Source organism: Boleophthalmus pectinirostris, unplaced genomic scaffold (assembly GCF_026225935.1).
Source record: "Boleophthalmus pectinirostris isolate CB_2022bp ecotype Guang Dong unplaced genomic scaffold, ASM2622593v1 HiC_scaffold_6, whole genome shotgun sequence".
In the NCBI taxonomy this organism is placed as follows: Eukaryota; Metazoa; Chordata; class Actinopteri; order Gobiiformes; family Gobiidae; genus Boleophthalmus; species Boleophthalmus pectinirostris.
This window is the reverse complement of record NW_026571447.1, coordinates 5,548,882-5,567,550: the sequence shown is the minus strand read 5'-3', so window position 1 is coordinate 5,567,550 and position 18,669 is coordinate 5,548,882. Positions and strand designations below refer to the sequence as shown.

Sequence of the window (18,669 nt, the reverse complement as noted above, 5' to 3'; positions counted from 1 at the left end):
AGTCCTGGTTTAGACCCTGGTTTAGACCTGGTTTAGACCTGGTTTAGTCCTGGTTTTAGTCTTGGTGTTAGTTCTGGTTTAGAGGCGCACAGGAGGAAGCGCGGTTTACGCCGCGTACGCGAGAAAACACGATCCACACGCGGCTCACGGGAGCACGTCGGTGTCCGCGCAGTAACTACGGAAGGAAACGTGGTCCGCGCGTTCTCAGGTTAATGACGATGATGAAGGTGTGTGTTTGTGTGTGTTTGTGTGTGTGTGTTTGTGTGTGTTTGTTTGTGTGTGTTGTGTGCGTGTCCCCTCATGTGGCAGGTCACTATAGGACAGTAGTGGAGACATCATGAGTCTATGCAGGTTGTTTTCACCAGTGACATTTAAGTTGTAGGCGATATTATATTTGTTATTTTGTTTTATATTTCACGTCGGGAAAATAATTTCCAAGACACGAATGCGTTTTTACCTGTGCACTGCTGACTCTGTTCTACTGTCTCTTCGACGCCGCCAACGTTAACATGACGTTACATCGCTCTTACTGCGCACGTTTTGTGCGGGTTTCCGGCAATGAGTGGAATTACCGAAATAAAAAAATGTATAAATGTGTTTTTTTTGTGTGTGTGTGTTGTTGTCCCAACAACACATTAAAAAAGGTTTTATAATAAAGCAACTCACATACAGAAACACTAATGTTAGAGATTAAAAATGAGATTAACGCGATTAAAAAACATAACGCGCTAAATATGACTGTAATTAATTAATCGCAATTAACGCGATAATTTGACACCCCTAGTAAAATTACCAACCAAATGCTGAAATATATACCCCATATCTTCAAAACAACATTCACAGTATCAGTATTTCAAGAATCTGCCCTCTACTGGTGTGTATTGTTTTCCCATATCCTCCTGTCAGATGTGTTTATGGGCTTCAGGCCCTGTCTCTTACTTGTCCTTACCATACTTCAGAACATTCTGCATGGGGATGGATCTTATTTAAAAGTAGCCTTTCACTTGACTGACAAACCAAATTGCTACTGTTGTTCTTGTTTGGGAGTGTGTGTGTATGAGTAGATTAATAATAACAAAACAGACATATAAAAATAGACTAATGAAACAAAAAAGGAGGAACATAAGGGAGAAAGATGAAGAAAGAAGTGAAAAACAATAATGAGTTTCCTTTTTGTTGCTTTTTCACAGTTTTGATAAAGTGAGTTAGTGTCTGACTCATAACTGTAATAAACTCATTGTAAAAGGATAAACTCATTCTCATTCATTTTTTTTTTTTTTGGTCTTTAATTTTAATACTTTCTACATTTTCTATACATACAGAAGACACCAAATAGATGAAGAAAGATATAGCAGGATGTATGGACTTATGCAGTGGCTACTTTGAGGATTTGAAGATCAAATAGATTTTTTTTCCTTTGCTAAATAATTTCATATACAGTCATGGACAAAATTTTTCATCAACAATCATCACTGAAATAACTTGAAACTGAGAAAAGCAATTATAAATAAAACATTACTGAAAATTGTCCAACAAAAATCAAACATTGTTTTTCACTTGTGGTTCAACAGAATTATTAGAAAAAACAAAATGATGAAACTGGCCTGGACAAAAATGATGGTACCCTTAACTTAATATTTTGTTGCACAACCTTTTGAGATAAACTCTGCAACAGATGATTACAGTCATGTCACTGAGACTTCTGCTTTGGTCAACAGGTATTTTGACTCATTTCCCGTGAGTAAACTGTTAGTTCTCTCAGGTTTGAAGGGTGTCTCTCCAGACAGCATGTTTCAGCTCCTTTCACAGATGTTCAGTAGGATTGAGATCTGGGCTCACAGATGGACACTCCAGAACAGTCCAATGTTTTGTTCTTAGCCATTCTTGGGTGTTTTTAGCTGAGTGTTTTGGGTCATCATGACCTACAACCGAGACCAAGCTTTCTGACACTAGGCAACACATTCCAACGTTCCAAAATACCTTGATAGTCTTGAGATTCTGTTGTATTTTGCACAGATTCAAGACACCCTGTGCCAGATGCAGCAAAACAGCCCCAGAACAAAATCAAGTCTCCTCCGTACTTCACAATGGGGACAGTGTTCTTTTCTTGGTCTGCTTCATTTTTGCATTTGTGAACATAGAGCTGATGTGCCTTGCCAAAGAGCTCTAGTTTTGTCTCCTCTGTCTAAAGAACATTCTCCCAGAAGCTTTGCGGTTTGTCAATATGCACTGTGGCAAATTCCAGTCACACTTTTTAATGATTTGTTCTCAACAGTGGTGTCCTCACGTGAAGTCCACTTGTTTGTTGTAGTGATGGATGGTGCAATCTGACATTGATGTACCTTGCCCTTTGAGTTCACATTTAATTTGTTTGGAGGTTGTTCTGGGTTCTTTGTCTCCATTCGTATGATCCATCTCTTCAATTTGTCATCAGTTTTCTTCTTGCGGCCGCGTCCAGGGAGGTTGGCTTCAGTCCTGTGGACCTTAAACTTCTGAAGAACATGTGTAACTGTAATCAAAGGAACATCAAGCTGCTTGGAGATGGTCTTATTGTCTTTATCTTTAACCTGCTTGTCTATCATTTTCTTTCTAGTCTCCTGACACAGTTCTCTTCTTCTCTTTCTCTGGTTCATGTTCAGTGTTGTGTCCATCATGTCTCCAAACAGCACAATGACACATGTCGTTCTTTAAACAGACAGACTGACTGAGGACAAGTTTGAAGAACCAGTGATGCAGATTGGAGACACCTAAGTTTAACATGTCCCTGTTGACCAAGTATTTACAATCTTTTCTAGGGGTCCAAGCCAGTTTCATTAGTTTGTTTTTTTAAATAATTCTGTTGAAGAACAATTCAAAAACAGTGTCTGATTTTTATTGGTTATTTGTCAAGAAATTTTTATTTATTATTGCTTTTCTCGGTTTCAAGTTATTTCAGTGAAAATTGTTGATTTTTCTTTCCTTACCAGAGGGGTACCAACAATTTTGTCCACGACTGTATCTTACTTCATATATTTGATGTCTTCTGCATGTATAGAAAATGCAGAAAATAGTAAACATACACAAATAATTAGCTTGCAGGTGAGTTCCTGGTTAGATAAATCACACATAAATAGTCACAATAATAAAGATACAAACTGTGATAGGATACAATACAAATCTTTATAATGCTGTTTTATTGATGTTTCTGTACAATGTGTTCATGCAGTCTTTTTTTTTTTTTTTTAAAGATTTTTTTTTAAAACAGTTGAAGTCGGATCTCATTATTTAAAAGATCCAAATCCTTTTCTTTCTAGTTTTATAGTTTTATGCATTTTATACTGATTTGAAGCTGAAAAAACACAAGAATTACGTTTGAGACATTTGAGCACTAAAAATGTATCTAGTTATCTCATGTTTAGAATGACTAGACTTTCTTATTTACCCAAGACAGTCCCAGTTTTAAGCAATGAGATCCCCGTCCCAGCAAATTTATGCCAAACCACAAAACAAGCGATTTGTTCCAGTTTTATACAAGAAATGTTCCAGTTGTCCCCATTTCTGACCAATTTGATCCCCACCAACAGTAAAGAGGGGAATTTGCTGTCATTTGTTTAGCTAAAATATAGAAATTACAATTTTTAAAAAAAGCAATGATAGTCCCTCAGATTATGACTGACCCACAAGTGAGTTGAGAATGGACAATGTTATGTGCTCTTTTCACAGTTTTATCTATCCCAACCCAGGTGTGTGTTTTTAATTCTGAAAATCGGGTCACCCTAATCCTGTTACATATATTGGCTTCTGTCATATAAATAATATGCGAGTAAAAGAGCAGATCCCATAAGAACCAAAAGTCCCATCACTAGCCTTCATTTCCCATAATGCTTTAATCTCGCGAGACTTAAACACGGTACTCGTTGTGCGGCTGCGCAGTATCATTGGGAGAGTGAAGAGTGCCAACTAGGGGAGTTGGCCTGAAAAGCAGCAGCTCACCTCATGATGGCGCACACGTCTCCGGTGAGATTCCTGCGACAGGAGGTGGAGGTGAGGTACTCCTGGGGGTTCAGTCGGTACGTGTCAATCATGAAGTTACGGTAGGCCAGGTATCTGAGCACATGAGAGAACAGTCAGACGTACGGCAAAACACAGTCAGACATAATGAGATCCACCACTCACATCTCTGGGGTTTTAGACTTGTTTTTGCCGTTGAAGAACTCAGGAAGGGCTCTTCTCTCGATCTCGTGGATACTAGTGGATGAGAAGCAAAGTATAATTTTAATCCATATCCCTTTTATATACACAGACGATAACTACTATATTAACTTATCGTTCAAAATATGAAAGCTGGAACAATATTTTGGGGCTCAATATTTATCATGTGGACATTTCCTTTGCTTTTCGAGGGACATTTTTATCATTTTACTTGTAATACAAAAAGATTTGTGATTTAGAGGGTTGAATAAGTCACTTCTATGTCTAATTATTGGTTCATTCAGCTATTCATGTGTATATATGAAACATATATATATATATGTGTGCAGGGGTGGGCAATATCTCGATATTTTAAATATATGGAGATATTTTTTAAACTTGATATGGATTCTCACATATCCTATATATTGATATGACGCTTATATTCAATTCTGATTTCGCCACTTCGCTTGTTTGCCTTCTCTGTGGTTGCAGGCCCCCGCCTCCCTGATTTTGCTGTTTGTGTCTCATTCACTCCTCACTACCACCGTGAATGCTGAAAGTTGGTGCCAGTGAAAAGCTTCAAGCACCACAAAACTTCTCCACCATTTACAGATAAGACCATCAGCAGCACATCCTCATATTCCACTGAGTCGTGTCATTTAGTCCGAAAGAAGCTGAACCACATCAGCAGCACATGGAGCACGCTGTTTATGCAAATGAGCCATGCGGTTTTGTTTCTATAAAATGTAAACACATGTGGCAAAACTGCATTAAACACATTATAATCTCAAACGGGCTGATCTATAATCGTTAAGATTTATTTGCTGTAAAGTTTAGTCATGTGAAGTTTATTTATGCAGAAGATTTTAATGAATAATCTGCTGCAGTGTAACTTGAACAATAGTGTTTGGACACGTTGGGTTTGATCTGCAGTGGATTGTGGGAAACCTCAGAGCTCCTTACACTGGTGAGGAACATGGATCTGTTAAAATAAGGAACCTCCTGAGCTTCCTCTGCTAAAGGAGCTCAAGGTTATTGTACGGTTACAGAGTTAATGCAAAGATGAGCTTGAGCTGAGTTGTTTTATTTATGAATGAAAAGAAGGCAATATGTATTATTTCTTTCATTTTACAGTTAAATTATTATTTATGTGATATGGGATTTTTATAATCTTAAATGTGGCAGAAGCATTTTGTTCCTACATGAACTGCCTACCCTTGCACTTCAGTAAAAAAGACCTTGTGAAATTTGTCATATTTGTTTTTGCAGTAGTTTTGGGAGTTTATTTTTCCTGTACACATATCAGGATATTATCATATATCGAGATATAGAAAAAATATATTGAGATATATTTTTTGCTCCATATCACCCAGCCCTGTGTGTGTGTGTTAATGAGATCATGAAAAGACAACTACGATTATGTCTAAGCCTGTCACACCGCATTATTAAAAGGCCAAAGTTGTAACAAATAAATAGCCGAACGAAGCAGTAATTTCCCATAGAAGTGACTTATTCAACCCTCTAAAGCACAAATCCTTTCGTATCACATAAAAGTAAATAAATAAACCTCTCAAAGTAAAAGTACACATGATATTGAGCTCAGAACAATGAGTCGATATAGTAGTTATTGTGTCAGGCTTGTGTAGTGGACGAGTCATGATTATTTGACCAATCATTACAACTTTTTTTTTACATGATGCTGCCCTCTGCTGGACACTCACCAGTTGTAGTCGAACCAGGCGCCGTAGCTGGGGACGATGATGTGGTGGGTTTGTTCGGTCACGTTGTCCTCTCCGGAGTCCAGCAGGCGGTTTGTTTCACCTTTGCCCTGCTCCTCGTCATCCTGCACAGAGAACGTTATAGAGACAGCAAAATTAATCATGTTTTTTCCTTGTATTGTCTTCATAAAAAAGCCTTCTGGACTGTGAACCTCTCCATTAAAAAGACCTCAGCTCATCATGATTCAAAGTTATGAGAATCTCAATCTCTCCATTAAAATATTATTGCTTATGTGCATAGAACAAGTCTATCACAGAAACCCTGTCAACAATAGACAAAAGCATGAGGAAAAGTCAGGAAAAGATGGCCGACGGACAGTGTCTAGATACAAGCATGCAGACTGTACATGCGACAGATACGGCGCTACAAAGGGACCATAAGGACAGGAAAGGCGTGTGGTGGTACCTCCTCCTCTTTGGGGAAAATCCTCTGGCGGAAACTGAAGGGCTTCTTGTTGTCATCCATCTCATAGTCCTCCTCATTCATCCACTCATTAAAGGCGTCTGTGTCCAGCACCCACTTGGCATGGACCTAAAAAACAATGGTTAAAGGTGGACTGTGTAACATTTCAGATGGGGGGGGGGTCTGTCACCTTCTTGCTTCTATTGATAGATCATTGCTCTACTTGGAATGTCCCACAGTATGACATTAAACAGATGTACTCTACATTTATTCAATTACAGGAGGTTTTATGGCTCAAAAATAACTAGAAGAAAACAGGCTTTCTAACAGTGAGCACGGTTGCCACAGATATGACCTGTAATTATCCGCAATTGAAAATTGTTATGAAAATAAGCAATTAAAAAGATTACTCAAATTTACACACCACATCACTTCAAAAACAAGTTTTAATATCTAAAAACGTGAGAACAAACAACTATAACATGGTTAAAAGTAAATGTCTGCAGAAGGGCTAAGTTACTTACTCCTCACTTAATTTATGTGCTCAGAGAATCCTAATTATTCCCCCAATGAGTTTGTAAGAGACCACCAACTAGCATGCTAACACACACTCCCTGACAATCTGACCATAAAATGCTTTACAATTAGATGCAGACAGATAAACTGGGTACAGGCCCTTTGAGAGTACTGTACTTCTCTACCCAGGACATACAGATGTACCACCAATGACAGAACTGAAGTGATTTTAGATGCATTGTTGATAACAGTCCTCACCTTCCATGGTCGGTCAGAGCTCGGGGGATCCTCCACATCTCCATCCACCTCATTGGCCGACATCCAGGTGTCATAACTGATGAAAAAAAAAAAAGTTGTGAGACTGAGAGTGTGTATTTCAAAAGGTGAAATAAAAAATAAATAATTTGATTTAATTTATATAGGAGAAAAAGAAATGAAAAGAAAACAATATCATATGAATAAATTGATCAGCTTTTCAAACATTACAAATTGATTTCAGAACTACACAATCATGTAAGTGTATCAGAGCTTATTTTTACATGCACAAGTTTTTCCCATTCAAAGTGACATCGTTCCTTAAATCTAATCCATTTTGAAAAGCTCCTTTAAGTTCTGAAAGTTCATAAACTGACTGACTGGGCACAAGACTAAGAAAGTCATTCAAACCAATACACCCTGTTACACCGACTTCAGCGGAGAGCAGGTCCAGGTGAGGCAGAAAGAGGTCTGGTGGTTTTCAGGTCATTAAGGTTTTATTGAAAGAACCCACATCAAACTGCATTGTTTTGGTCAAATCTAACAGGCCCATATTCTGATGTTATAATATTGTTTCCACATCACAAACACACCTGGAGTTGTGTTTTGTTTCATTCACACGTTTAACACACAACAACACACTAAAAACATGCTTAAATCACTCTGTTCCATCTTGTAATGTCATGTGGTAATACAGGAAATGCTCCACTGTGTTTTTAAACTTCACTAGAATCACGTGGATGATTTCAGCTCTGAAGGTAAAAGGAGTTATTAACTTGACATCACAAGGCGGAACAGAGCGTTGTGAAGTTTGGAGATGTAGACAGACTAATAATAAAAGCCGTTTTTGAGGAGGTAACAGTGTTATAAGACGACTGAAAGCTCACAAGAGTCAGTTTTGCTTAATATAGAACCTTTAACCCAACAGAAGTATGGCTCTGTGCCTATGGACTCACCTGTCTGGGAAGCCGCCCCAGTGCACTGTCTGTGTTTGCAGCAGCTTTCGGAGTTGGATGTCAAGCTTCCACACGAGCTTGTAATAAAATGGAAACCAACAACTGCCTCCTGTCAACTGCCGAACATCCTCCTTTCTAAAGTAGAACAGAAATCTGGATTGGATCATTTGTGCGGGGTAGAGATGCGCGGATGGGCTATTTTTTCATCCGCAACCGCGACACAAAACTCATCATCCGCCCGCTATCCATTTTGCACCGAAGGTTTTCAAACCGCACCCGCCCGCCATCCGCCGATTGATTATTTTAGATTTTAGCACAATCATACAAACAATAATAAAAATGCAAACTATAGCTCATTCATGTAATTCTTAATTGTCAGAGTTCAGAGTCAGCATGGGTCACCAGCAGGGGGGCACTGCATTTGAGAAATATTTTAACACAGTGGAGTCATACACAGCAGACATGCTATCAAACACGTTTTTCTTTAACAGTATTAGGCTAATTATGTGTTGTTATTATAATCATTATTATATTAAGATTATTATTATTATTAGCTGCAATAGTTGTTGAGTCTGTGTGGTAGACGATACAACACAAGACAAGAATAAAAGGTTGAGGTTTATTAAAAAACAATAAGTCCTGCCACTGGTTGTAAACATTAAACAACAGCCTCTCGTCAAAAACACCTCTGAACTAGAAATAATGTGTCCTCAGCCCGAAGTGAAATGCGCCAATCAAAATCATTTTAAAATAGTAATAATAACGGCCTGTTGGGGGGTGGGGCACCAGTGGCCGCTAGGGGGGGCACGGCCCTCAAATGCCCCACCCCCCGCCGACACAGTTAATTGTCCGTAACAACCCCAAACTTACCTGGTTTTCTTGCACAGCTAATTAACTGACAACGTTTTCCGACTAGGCTATTTTTGCCACCTTCTTGCCTTCGTGTTGGATGTTGTTACATTTTTTTCAAAGCCCGATAGCCTCATTTCCATCGGTCATTTAGCCTCACTCCATCGGTCTTTAAATTTAAGTTTTAAATACCCGAGTGGCAGTCTACGCTGTAATGTCTGCGTGTTTTAAAATATATCTGATATCAAAAAAAAAAAAAAAAAAAAAGCATAACTAAATAAATATGGCCCTATAGCCACTTACGTGTTGGCAAACAAGCTGAAATAAATTAGAAATAATAAAATAAACTGCATATAATATGTGCCTCGTAAACCTTAGGCATCAATAACCCGACACAACCTGAACCTTCAGAACATAAAAACGAGGTCAAATGGGCTAATTAAGGATATATGACGTACACTTCATACTACAAGCATAAACAATGAGACTCGTCTTTTCAGATGTAGGTAACAATACTAACATTAACTTTTTTATTTTTTTATTTTTTTTATTATTTTTTTTTAGTAGTTAAACCGCCACCCGCCCGAATTTAATTAAAATATAATTTTTCGTCACGTCATCCGCCCGACCCGCGGATTAACCGCGGATTAACCGCGGATACCGCGATTGTAACCGCAATCCGCGCATCTCTAGTGCGGGGGTGTGCTGCCAACACGGTGATTCTATGGTACTGTTCTCTGCATTTAACCCAATCAGACACTCCATAGTGATGAAAAATGCAGGTAATTATACACTGGAGCACAAGCACAAAAGCATGGCCAAGCACAGAGCAGGAAGGGAGGGGAATAAACTATGTGGATCAGTGTTTCCCAAGCTTTTTTTTTTTCTTGGGACCCGTATTTTAAAAGTCACACACCTTTGCGACTCAAGTCAATAGACATTATTCGTAAATCACAAAATAAAGGTGGATTTGAGCATTATTGAACATTAATGAGAATATTTTATTGTTGACTCTGTGATCGTGTCTCTGAACAATCAATAATTGAACCAGAAATAAAAAATATCCATAAGTATCCTGAAGTGCACTGATCTTTTCTCTACAGCTGCAGAAACACTTAATTCAGGGCAGAGAGGATTCGTTGCCTCACTCGCGCTCTCATGTGTCAGAACTGTATATTGCAGACGTACAGGCAGATTGTGACAAGGCGACCAAAAAACATCTCTTACGACCCACTTGAGGATCGCAACCTAGTCTTTGAGAAACACTGGTGTAGATGACAACAGAAAAACGCATCATCAGTGTTGGGGAACTGCAACTAAATACATGCATGAAATTTTCCTTCTGACCATGAACCATGAAGCAGAATTGTCCCTAAACAATATTTTAAATGTACAACTATGCAATGTACAGCAGACTGAGGTCCACTATTGCTCTCTCGTCTGTGTTGGTTTATCCTCTTGTGAAGTGACTGGTTGTTTTTTTTCCAATGTCACTGCACTGAAAGGAGTGATATATCAATATATCGATCAGCCCAGGATTACGATACTATATCACATAAATTTAGTATCACGATATTTCAATATTTCAATATTTTTTCACAGCCATAATTAACATATAATGTGTAAACCACTGTGTGTTTTGTATGAAAAGCAATGTGTGAATAAATGTAAATTGATTGATTGGTGAGTATTTAGTTTTGATTGTAGTTTTAGAATCTTCAGTATCTAGCAATCAATTTCTGACAACCGTACATTATACACATAAAAAACATGGGTTTTAAAACTGAACTTTATTTGATTGACACACATACACACACATTAAAATATCACAAAATAACACACCAATATATAACAGATAACTGAAAAAATTAACATGAAAAAGTCATGTGATCAATGAGACTGTAAAAGCACAGTTAAAGCACAATTAATCTTGTGTAAAAACTTTCATATAGATGTCATATATATTTAACAGTTTAATAACAATCACAAAATGTACACATCCAACCACTCACAACACTGTATTCTGTTGTCAGAACATCTAGTCGAGCACAGAGCCGTAGACCTCCACCTCACACACATGCAGGTACTCTGTCCGTCCTGGGATCACTATGTTAACGTACCGACCGTCCATCCCATCACAGTTAAACTCCTCAGTGAAACCTGGAGGAATATTTGTGATGACTGCACACCTGAGAACACAGAACAGGTCATATCTTTAGCATATTAGCAAAATGCATAAAACTAAAAAGAAACAGATTTGGATCTTTTAAATAACAAGATCCAGTTTTAGCTGTTTTAAGGAACTTTAAGGAAAAAAAAAAAAAAAAAACTTCACAGACATCACATCATTATTAATGCAGGCTTAGGCTTTAATCATACTTTTCAAGGTTTTAAACATTGTACTCAATCAATGATATCAATATGACATTAATAAAACAGAATTATAAAATATGATTTATATTGTGTCTTATCACAGTTTATGTCCTTATTATTGCGACTATTTGTGATTTATTTGACCAGGAAGTCTCCCACAAGCTAATTATTTATCCAATATTTACCAAGTTAACTACCAGTAAAAAGTGTGGACACACCTCTTATTTTATATATTTTTTTGTTTTTTGTTTATTTTTACTATTTTCTGCATTGTCTATACATGCAAAAGACATCAAATATATGAAGTAATATATATATATATATATATATATATATATATATATATATATATATATATATATATATATATATATATATATATATATATATATCGCATCTGGGACTTCCAGATACAGACTGACAGGATGGTGATGAACCAACCAGACATAGTGGTGGTGGATAAGAAACAGAGCAGAGCCGTGGTGGTGGACATCACAATACCAAGCGATGGTAATATCAGGAAAAAGGAACACGAGAAGCTAGAGAAATACCAGGGGCTCAAGGAAGAGCTGGAGAGAGCCTGGAAAGTAAAGGCATCAGTGGTGCCTGTGGTGATCGAAGCACTCGGGGCTGTAACCCCCAAACTGGAAGAGGCTACAACAGATACCAGGAAAAACAACGGACATGTCAGTCCAGAAAAGTGCAGTACTGGGAACAGCAAAGATACTGTGCAGAACTCTCAAGCTCCCAGGCCTCTGGTAGACGACCCGAGCTGAATGAGGGTGAGAGACCAACCACCGTGGAAGGTGAGAAACACTTTTTTTTTTTTTATATATATATGATATTCATTTGATATTCAAATCCTCAAAGTAGCCACCCTTTGCTTTGTCCAAAAAATAAAAAATGTAACTGCATAAGTCCATACATCCTACTATGTCTTACTTTATATATTTCTTCTGTATGTATAGACAAGGTAGACTCTTAAAATTAAATGAAAAACAGAAAAAAAAAGTGTCCTTACTCACAGTGACTTGCATCTGCACAAACCTGACTCTTGTTTAGCCTAGAGGAGGGCTTTCTCCCAGTAGAGTCTATATGAGCTCTTTAATGTATGTTTAAATGTATGTTATGTCATGTAGTGGTAGTTTTCAGGTTATTAGCTACCTTTTGCCTTTTGTTTAGCAGAGATTAACAATTCCAGGACTGACATCATCTAAATTATTCTAGTGAATGTGCATGGTGATTAAAAACACAGTGGAGCGCCTCCTGTATTATCACATCACATCCATTTGAAAGCAGAACTCAGTCTAAATGTGCAGGGTTTCTGTGTTAAACATGTGAAGGAAACAAAACACAACTCCAGGTCTGTTTGTGATGAGGAAACAACATTATAACCAGACCAGAAAATAATATAAAATGGGTAATATGAATCCTTTAAAGAAATCTGATCATGGCTTTTATGATATGATGCAAAGTCTTTGTGAGGGTACGAACGTTCACTTTTATATTTAGATTTTTATGATAAATGAATTACGATAATTATGAGGAAGTAGTGAGGCTTCCAGTAAAATCCTCTAAACATTAAGCTGCCCATGTGCAGTATATTTTTACAATATCAACAAGAATTATTAAACTGAAAACCACAGTTCAAAGAGATAAGGCATGTGTATAAATACTGCTCCCTCTGGTCACTGCACTACACACTAACAGAGATCCTATCTTGATCACAGTAAGTTGTACTTGTTTTTACATTTTTAAGATAGCACCTTTAAATTTTTTTCCCTGTATTTTAGCAAAAATGAAGGACATCATAGTTTTGTTTTTCTTGGTCACCTTGACGACATGCTCTGCCCGTACCTATAGTAAGTATCAACTGATTTTGTCCCCCAGAACAATTACAATGTTTATATTTTCCTTGTTTTTATCGTTTCTTAGAAAATGTGGCTCTTCGTGGCAAAGCTACGCAGTCCAGCAGATACAACAGTGAATATTCGGCAGCCTCCAACGCCATCGATGGGAACCGGGAATCTGACTACAACGCAGGGTCCTGTGCTGTGACGAAGTGGCAGACAAACCCCTGGTGGAAAGTGGACCTGCTGGAGACCTACATCGTCACCTCCATCACCATCACAAATAGAGGAGACTGCTGCCCTGAGAGACTGGACGGGGCTGAGATCAATGTGGGCAACTCGTTACACTATAATGGGAATTCTAATCCTGTGTAAGTGAAACTCTCTAAGGCTGGTAATATGTTCATTCACAATATTTCCACTTAGTAAATCCAGAATGATATTTGTCTGTATTTTTATACATCATTTCACTTGTATCATCTGATGATTTCAGTTACACATGAGAAACAAAGGAGCTCATTGGTCACCTTTTATTTTAGATAAAATTAAATTTCTCTCACCTCAGGTTAACAGAGTTTAGTTCATCGCTCAATGAGTCCCCTGAGATTTTTTTTTGTTTGTTTTATTTTTTTCGCAATTTACTTACTTTTCTTGTCAATAATGATCAAATCAAACTTTATTTATAAAGTGCTTTTCATACAAAAATGTAACACAAAGTGCTTTACAGTGATTAAAAACAATCCCACATTTCCATCAACATGATACATAACTTACAGCTAGAATTTGTAATTAGACAGGCTGACCCGACCGGTTGTATTCTCACATACCACCGCTAGATGCTGTCTACCTTACTGCAGTCTGATAGTGTGCCACCTTTGGCCTGAACAGGAGCAGAGAGCTCTGGTGAACCTTAACCAAGACAAGCTGAGAGGAAACAGAGAGGGGGAACAGAGTTCACATCGGCCATCTACTGGGAAAAAAATCAAATACACATTTAGATGGTAACATTACTTGATGTAAAACTAGTATGATAACTATTAAGCTCAAGTACTACCCCACCAATTTAATTATTTATTAAAGGTGCATTGTGTAACTTTTCTGCTGGAGGGCCCCCTCTCCTGCTTGTTTCTATGAATATTTCTCTGCTCTGTCTGGAATGTTCCACAGTATGACATTAAACTGCTCTGCCTTACATTTATTCAGTTACAGGTGGTTTTACAGCTCTAAAATACATAGAAAAACAGACATTCTGACTGAGAGTGGGGTAGTCTCTCCACAGATCTGACATGTAACTTGATCTGATTTGATCTCCATGAAGATATAAAGGTTTAATGCCATACTGTGAAACCTTTCAAAGTAATAACATTTTCACAGACCCACCGATTTATATACTTATAAAGCGGTTTACACAGCTAACTTAAGTAAGAATTAGAAAAACATGAAAACCTGTGACATGAACTTAAAGTGCTTATGATAGGTTTTTATGATTATCTAATTTTGATAATATAATATAAATTATAGTTTTACACCAATCAAGAAGCACTTTGCAAAGAAAAGGTGGAAAATATATATAATTTACTTGTACTTGTACAAGTTTTTTTCTTCTTCTTCTTTTTATTTGTCAAATAACAATTAAGTCCATCACAGTTGCTACATAACGGTAATTGAATTTCATAGCATGGTGTCATGTTTTCTAACCAGGAAGTAAAATTTAAAAACTACAAATGAGCCACACTTGTAAAAAATAGTGAAATTTTGTCTTAAATCTTAAATATAATTATCTTAACTGTGTTTTGGTAAAATGACTAGTCTAAGCCAGTGTTTCCCAAACTTTTTTCTGGGGACCTATATTTTAAAAGTCACAAATCTTCACGACCCAAGTCAATAGACAATCACAAAATAAATTTGTGAGCATTATTGAACATTAATGAGGATATTTTATTGTTGACTGAGTGATCATGTCTGAACAATTAGTATTACCCAAGTTTTAAACAATGAAAAACAGTCACACAGAACATTGGTTAGGCAAGGCGGCGCTGCTGAAAAAGTGAGGATCGGGGGTGAAGGTGTGAGAAGCGGGGAGGTGCATGGAGATGTATGTACATGTACATGTATATTGCAGACTTACATGCAGATCATGACAAGGCTTCGGGAAACATTGGTCTAACCCAGGGATGTCATCAAGGGCCACATCCCTAAACACAGATGAAACAGAGGGCCGATTGAGGGCCACAGGCTGATGCTCAGTACAGTGAATAATTGAAATATGTGCATGTTTAACACGTTAGAATGAGCCATCAGTCCTTTATTCATGCTAAAATCCTTAAAACCACACACTAAATATTCAATATTGGCTTTATCAAGGTAGATTTTCAAAAAAAAAAAAAACTTGCAATAAAAAGTACATTTTTCATTGATGCAAGGTAATTTGGGCCAATTCTCCTGGAAGCTTGAGGGCCAAGAAAAATTTGTCTGAGGGCCGTTTGGACATGCCTGGTCTAACCTGTCATAGGCACTTTAAGTTTATATTCCTGTGTGTTCCTCAGAGTGGCGGTGCTCCCACACATCCCACCAGGCCGCTCTCTCACCATCACCCTCAGGAGACGAGTGGAGGGCCGATATGTCTATGTGGTTCTACCAGGAATCAACAGGCAACTGACCCTCTGTGAAGTGGAGGTCTATGGATACCGTGCACCAACCGGTCAGATTTATTATTCAAATTGCAAAAAGGTTAAAGGTGCACTGCGTAATTTTCCTGGTGGAGAGTCCATCAGTTTTTACATGACATGGCAGAGCAAACAACAACATCTCCATGGAGACAAGCAGATGGCAGACCCTCCACCAGAAAAGTTACACAGTACACTTTTAAGAAGTTTTTTTGTTTTCTTTTCTTTGACAGGTTTGGATTTATGCACATGGTTCCTGTAGACAAAATCAAAGTTCTCTGTGTTTCTTTTTGTGCAGGAGAAAATCTGGCCTTCAAGGGAAGAGCTACACAATCATCAATATATGCCAATAACATGCTATGGGCAGCTATCCAAGCTACAGATGGAAACCGTATGACAAATACTCACACGTTTAATGATCTGAACCCCTGGTGGAGACTGGATCTGGCGAAAACATACAGGATTTTCACCGTAAATGTAACCAATGCGAATGGAATTTATTCCGCAAGACTGAATGGAGCAGAGATTCGCATTGGAGATTCCCTTGAAAACAATGGCAACAACAACCCAAGGTAAGCTAATTTAATTTAAAGATGCGTTGTGTAACTTTTACGGTGGAAGGCCCGTTAAATATTTTCTCCATGGAGATGTTATGGCTTTGTCTGGAATATTTCACAATGTGGCATTAAACCTTTTGTATCTTCATGGAGACCAAACCAGACCAAGTTACAGGTCAGATCTGTGGAGAGGCGACCCCGCTCACAGTCAGAATACATTTTTTTCTGTAATTTTACAAATTTAAGGTAGATCTATTTAATGTCATGTGGAACATTCCAGGCAGAGCAATGATATATCCTTAGAAACAAGCAGTTGACATACCACCAACCAAAAAGTTATATAGTGCACTGTTGCTTAGCCATTCACATCCAAATATAAAATAATGATCCATGGGTGTCATAAATTCCAGGGCTGATTATTCGGATGATTCTAGTGAAGGTGTGTGGAGTGTAAAATGCACACTGCAGCACTTCCTGTATCACTACATGACATCACAATGTGGAATAGAGTATTTTCTGTTTCAGATTAAATATGCAGGATTTGTGTGTTAAACATGTGCAAATCAAACAAAACACAACTCCAGGTCTGTTTTTGATGAGTAAACATTATAACATAGATAGGAAAGTAATATTGGCCCTTTAAAAGTGAAAATAGCACTGCACACTCAAATGGCCAGTGTACGAAACTTTTTTTTTTTAGATTAGATTTGGGCAAAAGCTTTTATCAGATCATTTCTTTTGCTTTGGACCACAATACACTAGATTATAGATTATAACTATGTCTCTTTACTAGAGTCACGGTCACCCTTGGTCCACCAGGGAATATATCTGTGTTTATATATCTTTATATCTAGTTTGAAAGCTTAGATTGTTTAGCTCCATGCCACAGCTAGCATAACAAGCAATGGTAAATTTGTTATAAAAGAGAGAGAGATAATAGAGAGAAGAGAGAGACTTTATTGATCCTGAAGGAATTTAAAGTTTTCACTGCACTTCTCAGTCACCTTTGTGTGTGAGGGGGGGCCTGCACCATCACAGCAGAGTCCAGGGAATCCAGGTGAACACAACAGGAAAAGGACTCATTCTTACTGTGTCCTTGTGTTTCAGATCTGCCACATTTGCAGCACATATGGTGTAAAAAGCCTGTAGCATCTCAGATGTCCCCTATGGGAAAACAAAGAGCTCATTTCACACAATCCAACAGTCCCTCACATGTGTTCTTTGAACTGCACATGCTGCACTTTTTAGTTGGTTAAAATCCCATGATGTGATGTTAAAAACTGAGCTTAAAAAAAACAAAAGATTAAAAAACAAAACTATGCTATGCTCTTATGTTAAAGATATGACCTGTTCTGTGTTCTCAGGTGTGCAGTCATCAGAAATATTCCTTCAGGTTTCACTCAGGGGTTTAACTGTGATGGGATGGACGGTCGGTACGTTAACATAGTGATCCCAGGACGGATAGAGTACCTGCATGTGTGTGAGGTGGAGGTCTACGGCTCTGTGCTCGACTAGATGTTCTGACAACACAATACAGTGTTGTGAGTGGTTGGATGTGTACATTTTGTGATTATTAAACTGCTAAAAGTAACTATATGACATTTTTTACACAAGATTTATTGTGCTACTGTCTGACTGATCACATGACTTTTTCATGTTAATTTGGCTCATCAGACATGTCTTTTCAGTTTATCTGTTATATATTGGTGTGAATAGTACAATGTGTACTTTTGCGATGTTTAATGTACATGTATGTGTGTCAATCAAATAAATTTCTGTTTTATAAGTCATGTTTTTATGTTTTCACAAAGTGCTTTACACATTACATGTTAATTAGGGATATGCAAAAATATTAAAAGATCAAAATATTGTGATAGTAAATTTGTTGATATAGTATCATTATCCTGGTATCCTGGGATGATCTATATATTGATATATCATCAAATGTTTTTTTTGTTTATTTTTTTTTAGATTGGTGTCCCTCAGCAGATATGTCTTTTCAGTTTATGTGTTATATATTGGAGTGAATAATACAATGTGTACGTTTGCAATATTTTAATGTCCATGTATGTTTGTCAGATAAAGTTAAGTTTTATAAGCCATGTTTTTTATGTGTATAATATACGGTTGTCAGAAATTGATAGTTAGATACTAAAGATTCTAAAACTAGAGTCAAAACTAAATACTCACCAATCAATCAGTTTGTTTGTTTTTTTGTTTGTTTTGTTTTTTTGGATCTTTTGGAAAAAAAATTTGTGAGTGGCTGATTGTGTTGCATATTTACTTAAAGGAA

At 37.4% G+C, this 18,669-nt stretch overlaps 3 protein-coding genes across 3 annotated transcripts; 1 reads left to right on the top strand and 2 right to left on the bottom strand.

Annotated features, from left to right (window-relative positions):
- Window positions 1-3,968: 3,968 nt before the first annotated feature.
- On the bottom strand, window positions 3,969-6,055 carry LOC129411729 (SWI/SNF complex subunit SMARCC1-like). The gene is made up of 3 exons (XM_055163379.1): window positions 5,895-6,055; window positions 4,156-4,227; window positions 3,969-4,086 (listed from the first exon to the last, which is right to left on the bottom strand). Exons 1-3 carry the CDS (start codon window positions 6,053-6,055, stop codon window positions 3,969-3,971), a joined length of 351 nt encoding a protein of 116 aa, XP_055019354.1.
- Window positions 6,056-6,178: 123 nt separating this feature from the next.
- Window positions 6,179-8,248, bottom strand: LOC129411728 (SWI/SNF complex subunit SMARCC1-like). The gene is made up of 3 exons (XM_055163377.1): window positions 8,082-8,248; window positions 7,129-7,204; window positions 6,179-6,483 (listed from the first exon to the last, which is right to left on the bottom strand). Exons 1-3 carry the CDS (start codon window positions 8,246-8,248, stop codon window positions 6,316-6,318), a joined length of 411 nt encoding a protein of 136 aa, XP_055019352.1. The 3' UTR covers window positions 6,179-6,315.
- A 4,853-nt stretch (window positions 8,249-13,101) lies between these two features.
- LOC110155052 (fucolectin-4-like) lies at window positions 13,102-18,136 on the top strand. Its single transcript, XM_055163376.1, has 5 exons — window positions 13,102-13,165; window positions 13,239-13,524; window positions 15,700-15,854; window positions 16,118-16,391; window positions 17,741-18,136. Exons 1-5 carry the CDS (start codon window positions 13,102-13,104, stop codon window positions 17,889-17,891), a joined length of 930 nt encoding a protein of 309 aa, XP_055019351.1. The 3' UTR covers window positions 17,892-18,136.
- The last annotated feature ends 533 nt before the right edge of the window (window positions 18,137-18,669 follow it).